This window comes from Crocodylus porosus, unplaced genomic scaffold, assembly GCF_001723895.1.
Source record: "Crocodylus porosus isolate Cpor-Errol unplaced genomic scaffold, CroPor_comp1, whole genome shotgun sequence".
Classification (NCBI taxonomy): domain Eukaryota; kingdom Metazoa; phylum Chordata; order Crocodylia; family Crocodylidae; genus Crocodylus; species Crocodylus porosus.
In genome coordinates this window covers 95,865,152-95,886,559 of record NW_017728931.1, presented here as the reverse complement: position 1 = coordinate 95,886,559, position 21,408 = coordinate 95,865,152, and the positions used below count along the sequence as shown (strand labels likewise).

Here is a 21,408-nt window from a genome sequence, read left to right as displayed (position 1 = left end):
CCCTGCAATGTACTTCTAAAATTCATTTTGTGAAATTATAAATCAGTAATCAATTTTTATATAAAGACTTGGAAAAAATAAAGGACGCAGTCATTTCTGGTAGGATATATTTCCCCGTCTTGCTGACGTCATATAATGCTAGAAAAAGAAAGAATGAGGTAACAGAACAGCTCAAGAAATGCAGTTGCAAAACAATCTAAGCACAGATGGCATCCGTCGGAGAGTTCTGGAGTCATTAAGCTACCAACAAAACCCATGTACTGTAATTTCTCATTAAAAGGAGCTACTATATCAAAAGACTGGAGGGGGTGGCAAATGTAGAACAAAGGCCGATCGAGGGAATTAAAATTAAGAAACCACAGCATGGTATTAGTGATTATACATGGAATCTGCAACTATAGCACTTCCTCTAGTTCCGACAATTGTTAAAACTAAGGCTTGTTATCATACACGCTAATGACCTAAAACCCATTTTGTAACTAGAAAGTGAACAAATCCAGTAGTATACCCATTTACTTCACAAGCACATTTCAGCTTTCATAATGTACTAAGAAGTATCCTGTAGTGTGTTTTGTAAAACTAATGAAACCTTAATAATTTAAGATGTAACTATAGCTTTCAGTTATTTAATTTCTGTTAAGATGTGCAGAGGACTAATGGATGCAAGCACTGTTGGGATTCAACAGTACAAATTTTATTTCTCAGAATTCAAGGTATAAATTGATCAGGTCACAAGTCAGAAGTTTCCCAGCATGATATGATATTGCATAAACAGCTCAGTACATTATTTGGGAGGGTTTTAAATTCTTACGTAAATTTGGTATAGGTCTACCTTTCTATTATCATTATTGCAGGAAAAAACATCTTTTAGAATCTTGGTACCTTTCAAGAACTTCGCTTGGCCTTGCAATGAAAGATAACCTGCACGTTATGAATTATGTTGCAGAAAACATCAATAAATTCAAGTTATTATGACCATAATATGCTATTGTTACTCGGCACTATATATTTCATCCCAAGTGGTCGAAATGAATACAGTATTACTTGAGGTGCCAATCCAAACATCAACCAAAACTGATTCTTTTACACAAGTGGATCTCAATCCACCGGTAGATCTCAGAGCCTCCTGCGGTAGATCCTGGAGCCTCTTGAAGTTGATCTGAGGCTGGGGTAGGGGGCTGAGTGCCCGTGTGCATGCACGTGCATGCCCCAGCCCAGCAGGTCAGTCTGTGGGCAAGGGAAGGGGTAGGGGCTAGATTGAGACTCCCATGGTGAGGGACAGTGGCACAGAGCCAGGAGCAGGTAAATTGAATGGGGCCCCAGCTAGGTGGGACTTACTTGCTGGGGAGGCACGCCCCCAAATAACTTTTTCTCCTTCTGCCTCGACCTGCTGCTCCCCACAGACTTACCCGCTGGGCAGAGTGGGGGGGTGGGTAGTAGAGGTGGCTCAAGGTAAACCTTAGGTTGCTTTTAAAATGCCAAAGGTGATCTCTTACTTAAAAAGATTGGAGACCACCGATTTACACAGAGCCCCATTGTCTTCAGTGCGACACTTTGTGGATCCAGCTCTCATGCAAAGCATAGCTGCCTACCTTGGAATGCAATCTTTTCCACTGCCTCCTACCATTATCTGTTACCTTCCCCTACTCCACATTTATGCTGTTTCCCACAGATACACTAAGTAACATTTAAAAACCATTTTCAAAATTCTTGCAAACAGACCATCTAATCATTCCAGGTTCTACTGTTGGGTTCAGCTAAAGGTGAGATCATGAATGAGAACGTGGAGAAGCAGGAATCTCAAAGCCAGTATTGGGGTATGGCATTTGTTACCTGGTCTTGAATTGGAATGTGCGGCAAGTTGATTAGGGAAAAGGGAACACAAGGGGCTATGAAAGGTTATGAAGGAAAGCTGAGAGACAGAAGGGGAAGAAAAAGCTGTAGAATCTTACCTCTAATAAAGTTTTCCAGATGTAAGCCTTTAAACAACTTAATGCCTTCTATGTGGATAAAAATCCTCTACTTCCTCACACTGGGTACATCTACATGTGCATTACTGCACATTAAATCTAGTACCTCCATTGTGAGGTACTAGGAAAGTGCTCATTGGCCTGCCTTAATGCACATTAACTAAAGATCATGGTTTTAATGTACATTAAAATAGGCTAATAAGCATTAAAGTGAACATGCAGACATGCCCACTCTCAACTTTCTACACTTTCCATCCCAACATGACTCCCTCTTTCCTTCCACATTCTATAGACTAGCTATCATTCAAAGATCATGAACAGATCATGAAATGTATGAGCTCCAGATTGTATACTGGGGTCTTTTATTATATACCTTAAATACCACAGGATTTACCTTTTTGGGATTAATTCAATAGACTGGGAAATTCTACAACAACAAAATTCATTAAATAGGGGTTATGGTTCAAAGCATTTTTCAGAAGACTAGCTAACAAAAAAAAACCTCAAACCTGTATTACACTTAAAAAAAAAAATAATAATCAAAACCCTTAAGTAGTCCACTACAACACAACAGGTTAAGGTTTAGTTATTTTTTTTAAAGTTGTTTTGGTTATTAAAAAAAAAAAATGTCAGGCTTGTCAGTTTATGAAGACAATGAGAGTAGGTTAAGCAGCATGCATCTAGGTAGGTATTATCGATCTAGTTTAGTAGACACCATAAGACCACATATCAAGACAGGCTTTTACTGCTGCTCAGATAATACTGGAAGGCAGATAATGGAAGGCCTAGCTAGTGCAGACATGAAATATCTTAATCACTAGTGAACAAATAATTTGATCCAGACTAAAACTGAAGATGAAAGATCTTCACAGACAGGTATAAGAAACCATACTTAGAAAAAACAAAGGATTTAATTTTTATTTCTCTTGCTCCCATTATTCTTTGAATTCAGACTCCTTTCAAAATGCTTGGACTTAATTGGCATTTTCACTGAACACAACATACTCTATGTCTAATGTTAATGGGATTGTTATGCCTTCATGCTGAGGTGTAAAGAGACCTCCCACTGTTTTATACAGGCATACGATTACAACAGATATGGCACACACATATTCACATTATATAATTATCTGCAGAATTATGGTGAAATCATAGACCATGCAAACCTGTTCGACAAAGTAAAATAGAATAATTATATAGTCTGTTGAAATAGTCTCACATGCTCCCTTATCACTTATTCAGCAGACACATGGGTAAAGACTAAACTACTTTTTTTACTCTCATCTTAATAGACATTTATGTGACAGAATGCTATTCTTTTGACATAGGTGTATACAGAAAAATACATCATATAGCCAATCCATTTCTTCTGCATAGAAAATTGGAAGTAAGTTTAATAAGGGTCAATGTACTTAATTTAAAAACTTCATTAAAGAATATAAAAGGCAGCTTTAAGTTCAATATAAAGGAAATGTGATCTTTTTAAGAGGTACATTTCTGTAATTACATTACTTTAACAGGACTGTACTAGGCTTAAGGGTTAATTAGTAAACCTATTATGACTGCAATGACTAGCAAATACTACTATTTATAATTGTTACCCTATTATTGTACTGTACCAAACAAGTGCCTCTCTAGGATCTGATAAAGTCTAAATGGGATCTATTTGGTTCTCTTTTCAACAATACATGAAGTTGAGGGCCAAGAGCGGGGGGGGGGAAATGAGGATGATGACACAGGACCGGGGTAGAAATCAAAGGTTTCAAAACCCTTCACATTTAATTAACCAATATAGGCACAGAAACATGAGAAATTCCCAGAGAATGAAAAGGATATTGGATACTCCCGATCTCATATGCAATAAGTAATGAGGCTTCAAAAAACAATGATGGCATTTAGAGTAGATAATGGGCATTTGTACATTTTTGTGCTGCAGCGCTGGCCACATGCAATTGTATAAGTGGCAAAATGTGCATCAGTGCTGAGAAAATGGCAGCGGCATGCTTTTAAACTAAAACACATTGGAGGTGTTTTAGTTCAAAAGCATACTGCTGCCATTTTCTGTGTGCTAATGTGCATTCCGCTGCTTATACAACTGCATGCAATGCAGCACAGCGCATGTCAGCTTGCATACAGAGAAGACTCAATTAATGGAGCCTGCTCCAACCTGCTAGATCTCCAGTGTGTTGCAGGATGGAAAGGTACGTGTATAAATGCCCTGTGTGTGTTTTTCCCAGGGTTATGGATAAACTGTGATGTGCCCAGACTTCAATAGAAGTACTTTGGGTATAGAGGCTTAGACACATTGTTGGTGGATGACCTGGTGCTCATCTTCAGGGGTTGTAAGAGAAGGCAGGTGACAACCATGAGCTGGAAGGAAGACCTGTCATTGCTGCTGCCATGTTCTCCATGTATATTTATCACCAGTAAGAACTTGTCCATTTTTCCCCTAGTATCTCTTTCTTGCCATTTCAAGCCCCTGACATAATGCAACAAGGGTGAGAAAGAAGCTGGACAGCAAGACTGGATTGGAGCAGGGGGAAGGAAGAAGAGCATGACAACTGGAAGGGCCATGGGTGGAGGGGCATGCTGATTACAGGCAGTGGGAATTGAGCGTTAGGAGGGATCAAGGGGTACTGCTTCACACTGGGGGTTTGTGACAGGGCAATCAAGGCTGGTCACAACACATACCTGCCCACTTGTCTAGGGCAGTCTACCTTGCCTTGTCTGCCATGTCTCTGATGTTACCATAATGGTTGTTAAATGCTACAGGCTGCCCCAACTGTGGCCCTGCTGTACTGGGCCAAATACATGGCTCTGAACCATCCCTACACTGTCTCACGCCTTACAGATGGCTTCTAAACTGCTTACAACTCCGGCCCCTTGTCAGGACAAACTCTGCCCTTTGCTGGGCCTCTAACACACTCCCTTTGCTGGGCTTCAATCACTCCACCCACTCCTGGGCCTCACTCATTGCACCCTACTTGGCACAGCCCTTCAGGTCCCCCCCGGCCCTACGGGCTTCGTCCCTCACACACTCCCACTGGCCTACACACAGTCCTTCAGGCCACCCACAGTCCCTACTCTACATGGCCTCTGGCTTTCTGCCCCACACCAGGCCAAACCTGGCCTCTAGCTCCTCACTGGGGCCACTACGTGACCCCCTGCACTGGGCTCCTGGTCCTTACATCCCTTTGGGCTTCAGGCCCCACTCAGTGAATCTTGGCCCTCATCTCAGGCCCCACTCAATGGGCCAGGACCCTGTGCTTTTCTGTTAAGGTGCACCCCGCTTGCCTTTCTCCCCCCCCACCCCAAGGAGTGACCCACAAGACAACAGGAGCTGAAGCTTTCTGGCATCCTTGCCTTTCACTGGGAAGGCACTGGTGTGACATTTCCTGGAGACTGCCCTGCCACAGGCAGCCCCTCCACACCATCCAACCCAAGCAGGGTGCAGTTTCAGGTCTTGCCCAGGACAACAGGAACTTCCTCCATCCCCACAGTTCCTAGTCTGACCTTCAGGTTTTCCAGGAGCTACTGTCCTCAGGTGGTGCAATGTTGTTCCACTGGCTCCCTAAATATAACTGCTGGCTCTGCTCTTAGGGCCTGGGCTTATACTCTAGCTGTCCAACCCTCATCCAATCTGGGGGCCCCCTTGTGGTCATGTGACCACTTAATCGGGTCTAACCACACCTGCTGGCTGCTCCACAGCCTGCTCAACCCCTTAAAGTGGTAAGATACCACCACAGGGCTGAGGTACCTAATGCAACTGAGCAGAGAGGCCTGCAACAGCTTCCCCATGTCTTGTTTCAGCCCCTGCCTGCCTGATCCTACCCCTCAGCCACCTTGCTCAGCCCAGAAAATTTTTATGGACACCCACCCCCTACCCCTTCATCCCCTGGGCCATTAACTTCCGTTGGCAGCAGGGCTTAGGAGAAACCAGTCACATTTGCCAATGCCTCCTTCCAGCTGCTCAATGTTGAGTTAGACCCAGGACTGGGTGAAAGAATCAGCAGAGAGAGCAACACCTCCCTCTGCTGCAGTGGCTGCAGATGGCCAGAAGGAAGCATGGTAGGGTAAACCCTACAGTCCTGCTGGAAACGTGAAGTGGCTACAAATACATGAAAGTCACAGGAGATGTTTGGCAACCCTGTACTTTTTGCCTTAACTTGGCTAGCTAAAGACCTGGAAAAGCCAACATGAAATAAGTTGTAATATTGACAGATAACAGGATGGCAGAACACCCCACTGCATTCAACTCAGGACACACTCCTCCTCTACAATTCTCTAATACTACATGGGGAAGTTGGACAGCAGCAGGGGTGGGCAAAATGCAGCCTGCGGAGAGCAAGCCATTCTATCTGCCAGAACCCCCCAGAAATTAGAAAATAAATATTTATCTGCCCTGGGCTGCTTGTCATGCAGCCCTTAATGGCTTGCCAAAACTCAGTAAGCAGCCCTCCACCCAAAATAATTGCCTGCCTCTGGATAGCAGCCTCTTTGCCCTTCCCAACTTTGGGCACGTAGGAAGAAAGGGCAAGGGGCAATGTCCACTTTAAAGTTGCTGTTTAATGCCACAGTGCTCGGAGGTTATTTTCCTTCTTCCCTCTCCACCATGAATTTCTGATCACCTCTTTAGCTACCAAGTTCAGCAAGCAGGAAATAACTTCAGGGAAGCCTTGCACTATTACAGGCCTCTTCCTCCCAGTGTTTAACAGGAACTGAGCCTCACTTCTCACCCTGTTCTTGCTTGAAAGCAGATGGGCAGATTTCCAGGATGCCCAAAAGTTAGGTATCTTACATAAGACTCATACTTTTGGCTGTTCTGTTGGGAGATTCATCAGAGCTGCAGAAACTCAATGTTGATGGGTAAACTGGCAGCTAAAGAAAATACTATCACAATGACTATTAGAAGTTGTGACTATTAGAACACTATGTGCTGTGGTATTAGCAGCCTCAAAACAGCCACCTGAATTCTAGCAGTTTTGGGACTGCTAATACCACAGCATTGATGGTGCCATGTTCTTAATTAATATTGCCAACAACGCTATGATTTTAACAGTCTTGAACCTGATTAGCTCCTCATATTTTCAAAATTCCTAATGGCCATCATCAGGGTTGATACTAGAAGCCTTAAGAATGAGGGGAACTAGTCAGGGGCTAGCTAATGCCAGAGTACAGATAATGATGTATGCTTAATGAGCACTGATTAAGTTCTGATGAGTGCAAACTTCAGGTAAGTTAATTGCCTTTTCAGTCCCCAGGCTACATACTTTAAGAAGTACACTATAAAGAATAAAGGAGAGGGAAAAAACACTAAGGCAGTAGTAACTAGAGGTGCACAGATATCTTGGTTGCCTATTGGATTGACACTGGTAAAAGGGAAATTTATATTAATGGCTATTGGGTTTTTTGGCCGCTGTAGCTGTTAATGTTTAACTGTTAATTATACCTTCTGGCCAGGACCCTGGACACCTGGGTTCCCTTTCCCCCACAGGGCCGAGGCCCCCGGATGCCTGAGTTGCCTCAGAAAACAGTGGGTTTCCCCCTTGCAGGCAGGCATCATCCTAGCATGCAAGAAATCCCACTTGGGGCTACAGGAGTGAGACACAGACGGATCCATGTTCATGTGCATGGCTGCATGCATGTCCATGGCCAGGAATACAGCCAGGCAGCATGGAGAGCAGCTTCCTGCAGGTAAATCTATGGAGTGGAAGGGATGTGGGGGCAAGAAGGGGCATGCTGCTCAGCCAGGGCAGTGCATGAGGGCTGAGGCAGGGAGTGGGATGGGGCCACAGTTGGCATGTCCAGGGGCCAAGGTGGGGAGGTGGCTCCCCACCACTGCACACATCCTCTGAGAGGCATGGTGGGGGCACGTGCACCTCAGATTTGTGCACAGGGCAGATGCAGGCTGCTCACTGTGGGCTGGGGGCTCTCCACTCTGCTGCCTTTGTCTCGGGAGCCCCATGTTAGCTGCATACCTGCTGCCTGCCCGGCAGCGGTGGGGGCAGCAAGTTGTGCTCCACACTGCCAGGCAAGCAAGAGGTGTGTGGCTGGCGTGGGGGGTCCTGGGGCAAAGGCAGCAGGGCAAAGTCCTGAGCCCACAGCAAATGAGCTTTAGTTTAAGCGCCGCTGCCACAATTTTTAAGTGCTGATATGCTTTTGAGTGGAGCAGAGACAGGTGGGGCAAGGGCAGATGCTGGCTGCTCACTGTGGGCTCAGGGCTCTCTCTTCTGCTGCCTTTGCCCTGGAAGCCCCACGGTGGCCACGTGCTCCCTGCCTGCCTGGCAGGACACAACTTGCTGTCCCTTCTGCTGGGCAGGTAAGGGGCAAATAGCCAGACTGGGGCTCCCAAGGGAAAGACAGCAGAGCAGAGAGTCCCGAGCCCACACCCACCCCATGCACAAACTGGGCGGGGGGAGGAGGGGAAGAGGGGGAAGGGCACATGGCCCTCCCCATGTCTTCCCCAGGGCATGCATGCAGAAATGGGGAGCCATCCCTCACCCTACACCCCCTAGACAAGCTTCCCATGGCTCCTTTCCACTCCCCGCCCCATCAATTTAATATGAGTAAATCAGTTATCAGTATCCGCCAAGAAAATCTTTATTGGTGCATCCATAGTTGTAATCTGGGAGATGCAAAAAAACAAACAAACCACAAAACAAAAAAGGAAAAGACTTGTAGTAAAGTACATCTTGAGGCAGCAAAGCCAGACATGGTGATATTGGAAAGGCATACCTAGGGAAAGAGGAGAGATGAGGGATTCTTGACCCGGATGGTTTAAGTAAAGGCAAGAAGAAAGAATGTAACTTGGATAGCTTTAGACAGTTGGAGAAGAGAAATACAGAACTTGGGAGGGAAAAAGGATAGAATAAGGAATATATTTTGGAGAAAGAAGGGAAGATATTTTTGACTGGGGGTGAGGACAAGGAAGTTAAGCACTCCAGAAAAAGGAAGGTGGTGACAGGTAATCTGGTACAGAAAAGTGAAAGATGGAAAAAAATTGTGAGGGAAGGAGGAGAAAGGAAAGCCAGGAATAGATGGAAAGATTTGAGGGGATGGAGAGATGCAAGAATAAAATAACAGACGGGAGAGAGAAAAGAAAGCAGTTCTTATGAACAAGGTGAGATTAGGATAAGAAGAATTTGTAAAGAAAAGAGAGTAAAAGGGTTTGGGAGTAGAAAGCTGCAGGAAGAATGAAGAAAGGGTGTGGAAAAGAGACAAGAGCCTAGGCAGAAATGGAGAGTTTGTGATAACAGTAAACACTGGACAGACTGGTTTATAGTTTAAGATCTGTTTTACTTTAGTGACCTAATTCTAAATTAACATGCTCTCCTTATGAAGGTCATGTGTTTACAGATTATTGTTATCTTTACACCAGAAGGAAACAAAATGGCACATTCTGCCTTTCAAAACAAACTTACTGAGATAATCAGGGTTTGTACTAACCCAAAAGATCCCACTTGAGAGTGGGTGAACAGCATGATTACACCCCAAGAAAGGAGACAGGTGGAGGCCCAAGTCATGCAGCAGAAAGCATGCTCAACAAGATGTGGAGGGGTTAGAAGAGTGTTAGATACTATCTGGAAACTGTCAAGTTCAAGATGTCTTAGTCAGTGCCCCTTGTACATATGTTAAAGGCAGAGGTTCTCAGTGATTTGCCACCAAGACGATACAAAGAAAGGACTAAAATCCTGAATCGATACGTTAAAAATCCAACAACTCATTGAAAGGGCTGGGGGGAGGGTTGACTTGACCCTAAAACAAAGGGCCTATATAGTCTGGATAATAGGGGGGAAAAATCTAGGTCAGGTCTTTGAAAACTTAAAAACAAATGTAATCTGCAGGGGAGAATAAGTGGCTTTATACCTTTTCTTGCCAAAAAACTTCAAACTAGTTTATCAATTGCTAGAGATTTATCTGCTTTTTTAAGCCTGCTGTGTATGTAATGTTCATACCAATAAAACTATTTTGATCAACAAGCAATACCATTTTAACATGAACTGCTATATTGTTAGGGCCCTACTTAATTCGCTGTTTTGTTGATTTCAAAGAAACTGCAAAATCTGGGACTGTTCATGAAATCAACAACAACAAAAAATTAAAATGCTGGCTCCCCAGTGGGAGCCAGTAGTCCTCACTGCCAGGAGGGGAAGGCATCAGCTGGTAGGGTGGCATGAAGGGCAGCAGAAAAGATGGTGGCCACCTCCTCCCCCCTCTGCCAATTATTGCCAAGGGCAGGGTCACCTGAAGAACAACCAGCAAGCAAGGTGGCAGCCACCCCATAATCCCTTCCCCGCTTCACCTCTCTGCCAATCAGCCACGAGGGGCAGGTTCTCTCCACCAACCAGCAGAAGGGCAGGGCTGCCACAAACTAACTGTGGAATTAGAACTTTAGGCCACAATCAACCTGCGAAAATTGGTAAGTACCCCCATGATTTACGCAGACCCTTATATATGGCCAAACTTCCCTTCCATGGATGCAATTATACCAGTATGAAGTTGTCCCACAGAGGCACAGCTTCCTGTCTAAGAGTAGCCATACTGCTATAAACCTCAGTTATAGCTGAACTGCATGTATATGAATGCTTGAGGAGAGGGATGTACTGCTTTAACTTCCGTTAAATGAGACGGTAGGTTGTCTAGTAAGGGCACCTTTAAGTCGGACAGCTAGGGAAACAAACAGGGATTAGTACATTCTGCAGGTGGGAACAGAATAGCTTACTTTGACCCTCTTTTAACGTCTTCCATGCTATATAGGGTGCTTAACTTCCAGCCCTTAGGCCAAATGTGGCCTGCAGAGCCAAGGCAGCTGGCCGCAGGGCTCCCCCCTGGGTTGGAAAATTAGGTAGCAGGAGAGTCATAACAAGTAATACCAACACCCCTCCTCAATGCTAAATTCCCAAGCCCCCTGTGTCTGGACTGGGTCTGGGCCACTCTCCCCCACCACAGTTGGATCAGGGCTGGCCACATGTCTTCCCCCATGGCTGGATAGAGGCTGGTTCCTTCTGTATAACAAGATGGGACCCTGCTGCAGCTGTATCAGGTGCCGAATTGGGAGCCCCGCAAGGATCCAGCCCATGGACTGCCCATCCAAGAAGGTTGGGCACCACTGCTTTTTTAAATACAGAACAGAGTCAGCGAGGTCACTGCTAGCAGCATTTGTATCTACATTACTAATGATTCCACTATGTGTGTACACAGACTCTTCTGCTATGTAGACGCTGACATACCAGTCTCTGCATTGGGGGGGCTACCTGAAGAGTACCCTACCTGGGGTTATCGGCAGGATTTTGGTTTCAACCTCGGGAGCCCGGAAGTGCCTTTAGGGGATGCTTCCTGGGGGCTCCAAAGAGGACTGAGTACAGCAGCTACAAATGCAGGGACACACAAAGAGACACGCAAAGGGGCTTCAAATGGAAGTCCCTGAAGATATACGACAGCCCAATACTTTTACCTCAGCTTGGCTAGCGAAAGGCCTGGAGGATCCAACAAGAAATAAGATGTCCGTGTCCAGCTGCCAGATACCAGGAGGTCCGACTCCAAGCCTCCCCTTCCTGGGTCTGTGCCTCCCCGTCATAGGTTTTGCTGCCGTGCCGGACTGGGCAGGCGATCAGATCAGACTGGATCCTGAGCTGGGCTGGGCAGGCCTGGCCTCACTGCCCTGCTCACCTAGTCCATCCTCACATGGGACAGGAACCACCCCCTGCTGCTGAGCCTGCTGGTTCATCCTCGCGTGGGCCTTCTCCCTCCCCACACCTGCCTCCGAAGCAGCAACAGTGTCCCTGAAGGGTCCCCCCTTCCCCTCCCTTCGCGCACCGGTTTCTCCCTGGGCCGGGGCACGCGGGACGGGCCTTGGCCTGACACGGGTTCCCTGCGCTTCGGCCTGTCCAGCGAGGGGGCACGTTTGCCCGCGCCCTTCACCTCCTCTCGCCCCCGGCGGCCGCGGACAAGCGCCCTCTACGCTACTGCCCATCCCCCGCCCCGGGAGAGCCGCGGAAGCGGGAAGCAACCGCCCGACCCCGCGGGCGCCCCGCGCTCACCTCCACCCGCCGCACCGGCTCCAACTCCCAGCCGCGCTGCCATGCTGTCGCGCTCGGACAGTGACGCTACTGCTGGAACAAGCACCCGGGCCAATGGGAAAAAGCCAACCTGGCCCCGCCCCCTTCCTCCTGCAAGCGTCCCGGGCCAGGACTGGCGGGCGCGCCAGTCACTCAGCAGCAGGGGGTGGGGCCTCTCCGGTCAGCCGAGCTCAGCAGCCGGACTCGGTTTCCCGGCGGGCCACACTGCGCGGGGGGCGGGGCGGGGCGGGGCTACGAGCGGCCCGAGCGCGAGCTGGGCTCAGTCAGTCAGAACAATGACTGCTCCTGCTCCTGCTTCTGCTCCAGCTCCTGCTACTGCTCCGCCGGAGCCCCCGGAGCGCGGCTGAGCCCTAGCGCGGCGGCGGCAGCGGCGCCAGCACCAGCAGTGGCGCGGGCGGCGACGCACTGCGAGCATGTGGATCCCGACGGAACACGAGAAGTTCGGCGTGGGTGAGTGCCGCGTCCCCCCTGCGCCCGCCCGCTCGGGCGTCGCAGGTGACAGGGGGCACTTCCCACCCCCTCCCGAGCTGGGCGTCTCTGCAGTTGCGGGGCCCCACCGGGGCCCCAGCTCCGTGGAGCCTTGGCCGCGGGGTCCCGCTCGGCGCGGCGGAGCCGGACAACAAAGGACGGGGGGGGCAGTCTGCGCCCCCTCCCCCCCGCGCTCCCTTCAAAACTTGGAGCTTCTCCTGCCGCCCGGGCGGCTTTCGCGCGACGCTGACAGGCGGCCGCCCCGCCCCGCTCTGGCAGCGGCACCGGCACCGGCACCGGGTGGGGCGGAGGACGAGCGGGGGCCGGTACCGGCGGAGCAAAGTGTCACTGGCGGGAGGGGGGGGGGCGCTGTCCCCGCCTGGAGCTCGCACAGCTCCGCCCGCGCCAGGGCTGCGGCTCGTGGGGCCGGGGGGACCCTCGGGGTCGGCCACAGCCGCCGCTCGTTTGAAAGTGTGTGTGTGTGTGTCGCGATGACAATAGCCGCCGCTGGAGGACACGCGTCGCGGCCCTGCTCTGCTAATCCGGGGGGGGGTAAGTGTGTCAGGCAGAGCGTGTGTGCACGCGTGTGTGTTATATATATGTGTGTGTGTGTCCGTGAGACAGAGTGTGCGCGTCTGAGAGAGCGAGAGAGAGAGTGTGTGCCTGCGGGAGAGAGCGGGGACATCCCTGAGGGGTGCCAGGACTTCTCTTTGTGCTGGTGCCGTCCCACTCTCAGGAGCAGTTGGCACAAAAGCAGAGAGGCGACCCATGCGTGGTTGTTCCCAGATGCTTCCCTCTTCTTAGTGTTACATTATAGGCACTCTCCTTGGGATTTAGTTATTTATTTCTTTTCCTCCTTTCTGTGCCAGGTCACAGCTGGGTTGTTAGATATTGATTAGTCCTCCCTTCTGCCTTTCTCTACCATGATGGGCAGAGGCTTTAAAAACCCCTCTGGGATTTCATGGAATGGCATGCAGAATATTACCAGTCCAGTATTTCAGGCTGCAGCACATTTCCTTTTCTGTGAAGCAGGATATTTCACAGCTGAATCCGATCTTTTTGTTATTTACAACCTAAGAGCCAGAGCATCATTGTTTGACCAGAACAGAACCCTCAAGACCCCAGAAAACAAAAATCTAAACACCACCCTCTTGTTTGAATAATTAGCTCATGGATGCTGAATAACTGAATAGTGTCCTTCAGTTAAAATGTTCTGTGTTTAGTACTTAGAAAGCTCGGTACTAACCATGAATTCTTTCCCAGTTCTCGGTACCAACAGTACCTACTCGTGAATGCTTGTGTTGCAGAAATCTTATGACTGCTGGAGAAGAACTATTGCCATCTTAATGAGAGGGTTTTCATTGGATTAACTGAAGAAAATTATGAATAACTGCAAACATCCTTCTCTCCTTTCCATCTGCGTGGATGTGTGTGTATTGGTGAATGCATGCTGTTGTTCATGTTAGTTCTATAGATTTTTTTGACTAGGTTCCAAAAGGCCATCCAAAATACCAAAAAAAGCAACTGTAATAGTTTAGTACATATGAACCCATCATCTGGGGACAACATTGCTGCTCTTGAAATATGAATCCAAAAATCATTTCACTAGCCTCAGAAACAGTTTTGTACAATATACTGTTATGCCTGCAAGAGGAGTCCTCTGAGCCAAATTTTCATTCCTAATTTGGAATTGCAGCATAAATGGGTTTGTGTGTGTAGCTATGTGCTATATGCATTTCTTGAAACTTCAGAGGAAGAGGACTTTATTGATTTTAAAATGACAGTATTTTGCATTTGAGGTACTCTCTTTCTAGTAGTGGACATTGTTTTTTTTTTCTGAGCAGTTTTTCTGTTGTTATGACGTGTAAAACTGCACTAGTAAAATGGGTGTATTTTAAAATCCTCATGAGAATTCCTTTGTCTCTCATGGGTTAGTACCAAAATAATCAGTTGTACCAAGCATATTTATCTGTTGTATGAGAACCCAGGGCTTACATCCACATCAGACCTCATCTGCATTTTCAATCTGAATTTTGCAGCGCATGCTGTGTGATACACATTTTCACTCTGGCATGCCAAAATGGATGAATAACCAAGCAACAGCCACCTGGTTGCACTGAAAGGCTGCTGGTAACCAGGTGGCAGTTACTCGTATACACAGCCTGGGAGCCTGTCACTATGTAGAGTATTTCATACATGAGTAGCACTTTTCACCTTTTTTTGCCTGTTTATGACACCTGTCTCTGACAGCCATGGTGAATTTAATTCCTTTTCACTGAACAGGTTGCGTTGTTCTTGGCTCAAATAATAGCTGAGCCAAGTATGCATGATATTGCATACTCTGGGGGTTATGAGAATTTCCATGATGAGTGACAGAACTTTTGCATCAAGGTTTTTTATCTGTAGGCTTGTAAATATATATTGTTTCTGAGTTGGAAGTTTCCTTAGAGAGTACTGTAAGTTTTTTTTGGGACAGTTTTATGTTTTTCATGTGAAGGCATGTTCTGTCTTCATATGAGATCTGAAATAGTGCTGTCTTTAAGGATTCTGTGGAAGGCAGCATAATTTTCCTTTGTGAATCATTTTGCTTTCCTTTTGTTTTGCAAGCAGTTGGTAGGAAAACACTCTTGTAGTGTATGTTACGTTGCTGTGTCCAACTAATAACAGTATTGAATAAAAGATCTACTATCCAGTAACAAGGGGTGTTTAAAGCCCACTGCAGAGGATTTGGGAGCGAGGTGTGCAGCCTCTGAGTCTTATTGAGTATATTTTGAAAATGGCATATTGTACAGATCACAAATGGAGTTGGATCCCATAGGATTTCCCTGCGTTTGCACCTTCTAATCCTGTCTAGTCATATAAATGACTCATTCCAAGAAATGGTTTGGATAATATGGTATAGCTATGGATACTTCTCGCACAATAGACAGGAAACAGGCACAGCTTTTAAAGCTGTTTTTTATGGGTTGGTGAAAATCTGAGAATGTAACTGTAATAGAGAAACTGCAGGAGTAACTGCTTATTCTGTACCTTCTCCATGCAGAGAAAATAAACAGGTTCATTTATTTTTTTTCACCAGTTCAACATACCGTGCGATACCAAGTCATCGACTTTGTTAGTGTCATTTACCCTGTGACTGTAAGAATAGGTTTACTCATTCTGGAATGTAGTTGGCTTAAGTTCATCTGTTCACAGAGGACCCAGGTTAGCCTGGACAACTGTAAGGGTGTTGTATTTTGGGGGGAAAAGAATTAGGCAAAATGTTTAAGAGTAGTTGAGCAGAGCGTATAATTTTCCAGACATTGAGTCATTCAACCTGGCATGATCCACCAGTTTGATTTATATGACTAACGTAAGTTAAAATAAGTGCTAGGCATTTATAGGCTATGTCTATATGATAAATTTACTATCCCCAGTGGCAGCACCTTTAAAGGTGTAAGCTTTTGTAGGCTACAGGTGACTTAAGATGCTATGAATGGACTTGCAGGGGTACTAAATAATTTAAATGTCGTAATTTAAACACCAGGGATAAGGACAGAGGGAGGATAGGATGGGATGGGGGAGGGGTGGGGGCAAACCCACAGGTGGATATTAGTGCAGTTGCACCCCTCTTTAATTGTGTAACTGATGTGCTGGTGGGTCTGGTTCCCTGAGACGCTGGGCAAGGAATCGTACTCAGATTGGGGTGGGTGGTGTTGGGACAAGGTGCTGCTGGATTCCCCCGGCTGGTGAGGGACACCTGGGGAGAACAGTCAGAGAGCAGATGCATAAATGAGGGAACCTGCCCGCTTCTGCTGCCACTGTTGGCAGTGGAGCCCAGCCCCCCATGTAGTACCTTCCCAGAGTGGGGTAAGAGTGACTGTGTGACATTGCCCATCCCTGGGTCAGCTGGGGACAGTGGCAATGGTGGCCAGGTCCCCCTGCTTCCTGTACCTACTCCCAGTGGCTTCAGCTGTGGACAGTGTCTGAGCAGGGTGCTGGGCATCACTGGGAATGCAGGAATACAAATCTCAACCCCCACCTTCCTTCCCCCTTCCCAATTTTCCCTGTCATCCTAGATACACTAACTGTGGGAAGCTACTCCTTTGGCTGTGTGGCTTAGCAGAGGACAGTACAGCTGCAGGCAGGTTCCCTCTTCCTGCCTCTGCTCCTTGTGGGTTAGGATGGGAGGAAGAGGCAACCTGCCTGCCATTGCTGCTGTCCTCTTACAAACCTGGCAGCCCATGCAACTGGAGCCCCTGTGCTGGCAAGGGATATGAAGATGCCAAGCAGGGACCAGGTACAGGAAGGGAGACTTTACCAGATGCTGCTGCTATCTTTGCTGACACAGGCAAGGAGAACCCCAGAGCCACTTCTGCCCTGCTCCAGCCGTGGGCTGTGAGGAGCATCTCTGCTGTGCTCAGCAGGGGACAGCAGCAGGAGCAGGTGTGTCCCTCTTTCCCCATTCCCTGCCCAGCTCCTGTGGGCTGCAGCTGTGCATTACCCCATCCCATGGTCTGAAGGGCAGCACAGGTGGCATCTACCTCACTCCTTTTTCTTAATCCTGGATCTGCCCATGGTTGTCTCCATTTTACAGGGAGAGGAACTGGAGGGTTGAATTACTTTTTGGTGTGAGCTGGGAATTCAGCAGATGGGGGAAAAATAGATTGCACATTGACAATGAAACACCAAGGATGTGAGAAGTAGGATAAATTAGTACCACTGAGTTCTACACTGTTCCAACTAAAATACTACAGCTGGCTTTAAACCAGCTGACTTGGGTATCTCCATACTACAAGGGAATCTTTTAAGGTGTAGACCTGCTCTTAGGAGAGACTAGAGATACAACTCAGAAACTTAACTGAATCCGAGATGCAAAAACTTCTGTGAGCATGTGCTGAAGGCACTCTTCCGCACAAAAGCTTATGTGATTCTGATTAGTTTAGTCTCTAAGATGCATCTCTACTTACCCTCTGCCTGGCTTCAGACTAAAGTGGCTAACTATCTCTCTTGTACCCTTAAAAGAGTTAAACTAATTTAATCCAGAAAAACAAATTGCCATCTATAATCTACCATATTGGGAAGAGCGGTATTTAAAGTAAAGAGTAATATTTTCACAAAAACAAAGGAGTATTGACTACTGAGGAATACATTTAGGCTTGAAATTACAAAGGGGATTATAACCATCACAGCAGTGAGGTTCTGAAATAGATTTCCAGTTGGAGTGGTGGGGGCAAAAAAAAAAAAGTGGACGTTGATAAATTTATTAAATGGTTTATGTGATGTGGTTGCCTGAGATGGCACTGTGCAGGACTATTACACTGGAAGTCCCTTCTAGTCAGTTTTGCGCTAATGTCACTTGTCAGTAATTCTCTCATACTTGTATAGATGGAAGGAGAGCTACTATTGAAAATAACATATAAGAACTTTAAAAAAAAAAAAAAGCCATGATAAGGATTTCTCATTCCTGAAAGGAGATTTTTTTCAACAAATGCCATATGTCCATAATTAAATACAGTTTACAACTTTTTTCTCATGGTAATGTCACTTAATTTGTTTTTCATGTAAAAAATGTGTACCGACTTACTGCCCAGTAAGGGTAGTCAGCCAGCACAAATACTGTTTTAAACTCTACCACAGTTTAACCTTCAGTGTGTTAAATTGTTTTAAAATAATCTCAACTTGGATAATTCTTTTCTAATTAAAAATAAGTCACCAGCTCTCTTATTTTGATGTAGGTTCAAACTTAGGGTTGAGATTTGAAAAGCATAGGTAGGCTACTTGGCCATAAGATTGGTATTTATGCCAGATGAGTTGTGCAGCTAAATTACCAAAGCCACCTTTGAAAATCTCTGTCCAGGTGTTTATGCTATTTTTTAAATTGCCCACTAGCCTTTGGTGGCTTTCTTTACAAGGTTTCACTGTGTCCAAAGCTCCTGAGATGGAGAGATGAAGTTGTCTTCAGTGCCTCCCTTTTATTCTCCTGAAGGCAACCCAGAGGATACTATTCAGTGATAGCTCATAAACCTTAAAGGCTCTCATGTGGCTTATTTAAGACTTTACTTCTGTCATCTTCCCTGTTCACTTTGTATGTGAAGCTGCTTGGGGAGATTACAAGACTGCAGTGGAAGTGTGAGCAGCATGCTGAGGATTCAGCGTTCTGTCTCTTGTTCTGCTGCGATTGTACCACAACTCGGCTTCCTCAGTAATTAGATAGAAATTAGATGGTTGAAGCTTAATTGAAATACAAGGGATATAATGCTGGTTAAATAATTCAAGGAAAAAGGTAAAAGATGAGGGCTATATCTATCTTTCTGGTTGTTAAAGTTTACCTAGAGGCCAGTGGAATCCTTGACTGCTGCTAGATATTCAAATAGCAGTTGTAGTTACAGTAACATTTTCCATCCCCCTTTCCTCAGTTGGACTTTGTGATCTTCCTTAGTGGGTGCCTCAAACTAAGGCTATCCCTATGTCTGTCTCTTTAAGAGTGAATTACACTGTAAGATGCACTTCAGCATCTGCACTACTGTAAAGCCCACACTTTAACATTAGTGCTGAATATGTAACTACCCTACTTGTTGGGTATCTCATGGACAGAGCACGAGTATCTTGTGCTCCAGAGGCTGCACTTGCCTCCAGTTCACTTCTAATTCAGTGTGTTGGTTAAAGTCTGTAAAGCCATTTGGGACTTGTGTCTTGGCTATTTTAAGGAAAATTCTGGAGAGAGCAGGCTGATGGTCACTGTCATTTGGGGCACATGACTTCACAGTCCTTAGATTGGTGCACTCAGGTGGCAAGATAGTTTTAGCTTCTTGTGGGCTAGGGGCAGACATTACACATAGACCAGTTTAAGTGATCATAAACTGGTTTAAACCCATAACAGTGCACATAAACCAGTTTGAAAATGGCAAACTATTGAGATGAACCTGGTTGAATGTAGTATCAGACTTCACTGATTTGGCTCAAACCAGTTTATGCAATGTCTGGCCCAGACCCCTTGCTGGCTTAAGTTAAACCATACTCTCCCAGCATCCTGATATGCTCTTTGGGCTGGGTGGGGTGCTCTGCTCCATACCAGAGCTGGCCCTTTCCCTCTGCTCCCTGGCTGGAGCTTGGCAGAGATTGCAAGCATCTACCTGGCTTCTACCTGTTCCACTCTTCCCCACCCCACTTGCTGCAAAGCAGGGATTAGTCCCTGTCCCTGTTGCCTTACACAGACACCCTCTTAGCATTAGTTAGCATACCACATGCTGGCTATGTGTCTGTGCTGTGGCAGAAGGGACAAAGGCAGAATCAACTGATAGCTGGTAATGTCCTTCTGTTGTTTTCATAATGGGGTGATAAACACTGTGTTATCAATTCCCTGCTGGGCTGGTGAGGAGTGGGGCAAACCACTCCCTAATCAGAGCATCCTGCTGGGGTATGGCCACGCCCCCGTCAGCCCTCAGCATTGTGGAGGGGGAGGAAGGGCTGCTTTAGCACCCCTTGGCTTCTAGCTTGAGCCACTGCAGGCATGTGCCTGCATTTTTTCAATCTAGAGGGTTTGTCTTTATGGTTACAAACTGGTTTTGCCTAGCCAGGTTAGACTAAACTGGAGTGATTGAATCAATTCAGGCGCAAGCTTTTTGAATGCCTGACCCTAGCCTTAATGACTTGCTGTGTTTGCTACAAGATTTGCCTGTTTACTCTGGACTCTTCTGTATAAAAGGGTTGAACTGGGAGGCTCTTATATTATCTTATGATTCAGTTAATCTTCATGTTCTGGAGGATATCCATTTTCCAGATAAATCTTGTCTTTGGGTTTCATATGTTGTACATTTTATTATTTGTGACAGCTACAGAATACAAACATAGAAATCAGTATATGCTTTTCTAGTTTTAACATTGAGGTTCCCTTGGTTTGAATTCTGTTTGATTCCCTCAGTCGCATTAAAAACAAACAAACAAAACAACTTGGAACCATCTTGCTCTAGAGCGTCTCTTGGTAGAGCAGCATTAGTTTTTCCAAGCATCTGTGTTTTCCAGTTGAACAACTGAAAGACATCTGAATGGCAAGAAAGGGAGAGAGAGTTTTAAAGGAGGGCCAGGCTGATTGGACACCACTTTTGGAACTTTAGAGATCTGAAACACTTCCTAAATAATATACACAGTGAAAGAGATGGAAGGTGATGAACAGTTTGGAGATGGCTGAAAATGGTGTTTTTCCATAATATATGTTTACAATTCTTTAGTAAAAGGAGTCGACTGAACATTGTTAGTCTTGGCCACTCAGAACCCCTAATTTGAAGATAATGCTGATCTTAACATCTTCTGGAGCATGCAGAAGTAACTATATTGGAGCTGCGAGTACAGCAGTCTGCAAAGTGACCTGTATTAAGGACAAGGAAAGAAATTATCAGAATCTTGCAATTTATGAATGTTTTTCTTTCCCTTGCCTTCCTCAGGAGTACAGCTCCCTTCCCTCCTAAAAAGCCAACCTTACGTTGATTTATATAGGGAGATGATCGCTCCTTTTCTGGGAACAGAGGCACAGTTGTGTTCTTGAAGAAACCCCTAACATTGCTATAAAGCACCTGGGCAGGGTCAGGAAAAATAACTGCTGAGGCTAACTGGATGTTTCTCTCTTAAGGGATGTAGCATAGATATCGTGATTCTGTCTGAAAAAATTTACCTATTTTCCCATAGATAACAGTGAAAGCTATTATAACTGAAAGCAAATAAGGAAAATCTACTTTGTGCTTTGATGCATTATTTTAGTGGTATTCAAACTTTTCTACCAGGTGGGCTGGATGCCACATTCAGGCTGGTTTGTGGGTTGCTTTCAGCATGGAGTTTGTGCACAGGGTTGGTCCATGAGTACAATCTGGTACATCCCCATGTGCTGGATCTGGTCACCCTGTGCATGCCCCCCC

At 46.2% G+C, this 21,408-nt stretch overlaps 2 protein-coding genes across 3 annotated transcripts in view; one reads left to right on the top strand and one right to left on the bottom strand.

Moving 5' to 3' along the window:
- The window catches only part of ZNF277 (zinc finger protein 277), an 86,852-nt gene extending 74,768 nt beyond the window's left edge, over positions 1-12,084 (bottom strand). The window contains exon 1 of the mRNA XM_019543392.1: positions 12,011-12,084. Coding sequence (XP_019398937.1) covers positions 12,011-12,053 — 43 coding nt within the window. The 5' untranslated portion in view covers positions 12,054-12,084. The remainder of the gene's footprint in view (positions 1-12,010) is intronic.
- A 245-nt stretch (positions 12,085-12,329) lies between these two features.
- DOCK4 (dedicator of cytokinesis 4) overlaps positions 12,330-21,408 on the top strand; it is a 405,358-nt gene continuing 396,279 nt past the window's right edge. For both annotated transcript variants that reach the window (XM_019543391.1, XM_019543390.1), the window contains exon 1: positions 12,330-12,499. In XM_019543391.1, the coding sequence (XP_019398936.1) occupies positions 12,463-12,499 (37 nt within the window). In that variant the 5' untranslated portion in view covers positions 12,330-12,462. The remainder of the gene's footprint in view (positions 12,500-21,408) is intronic.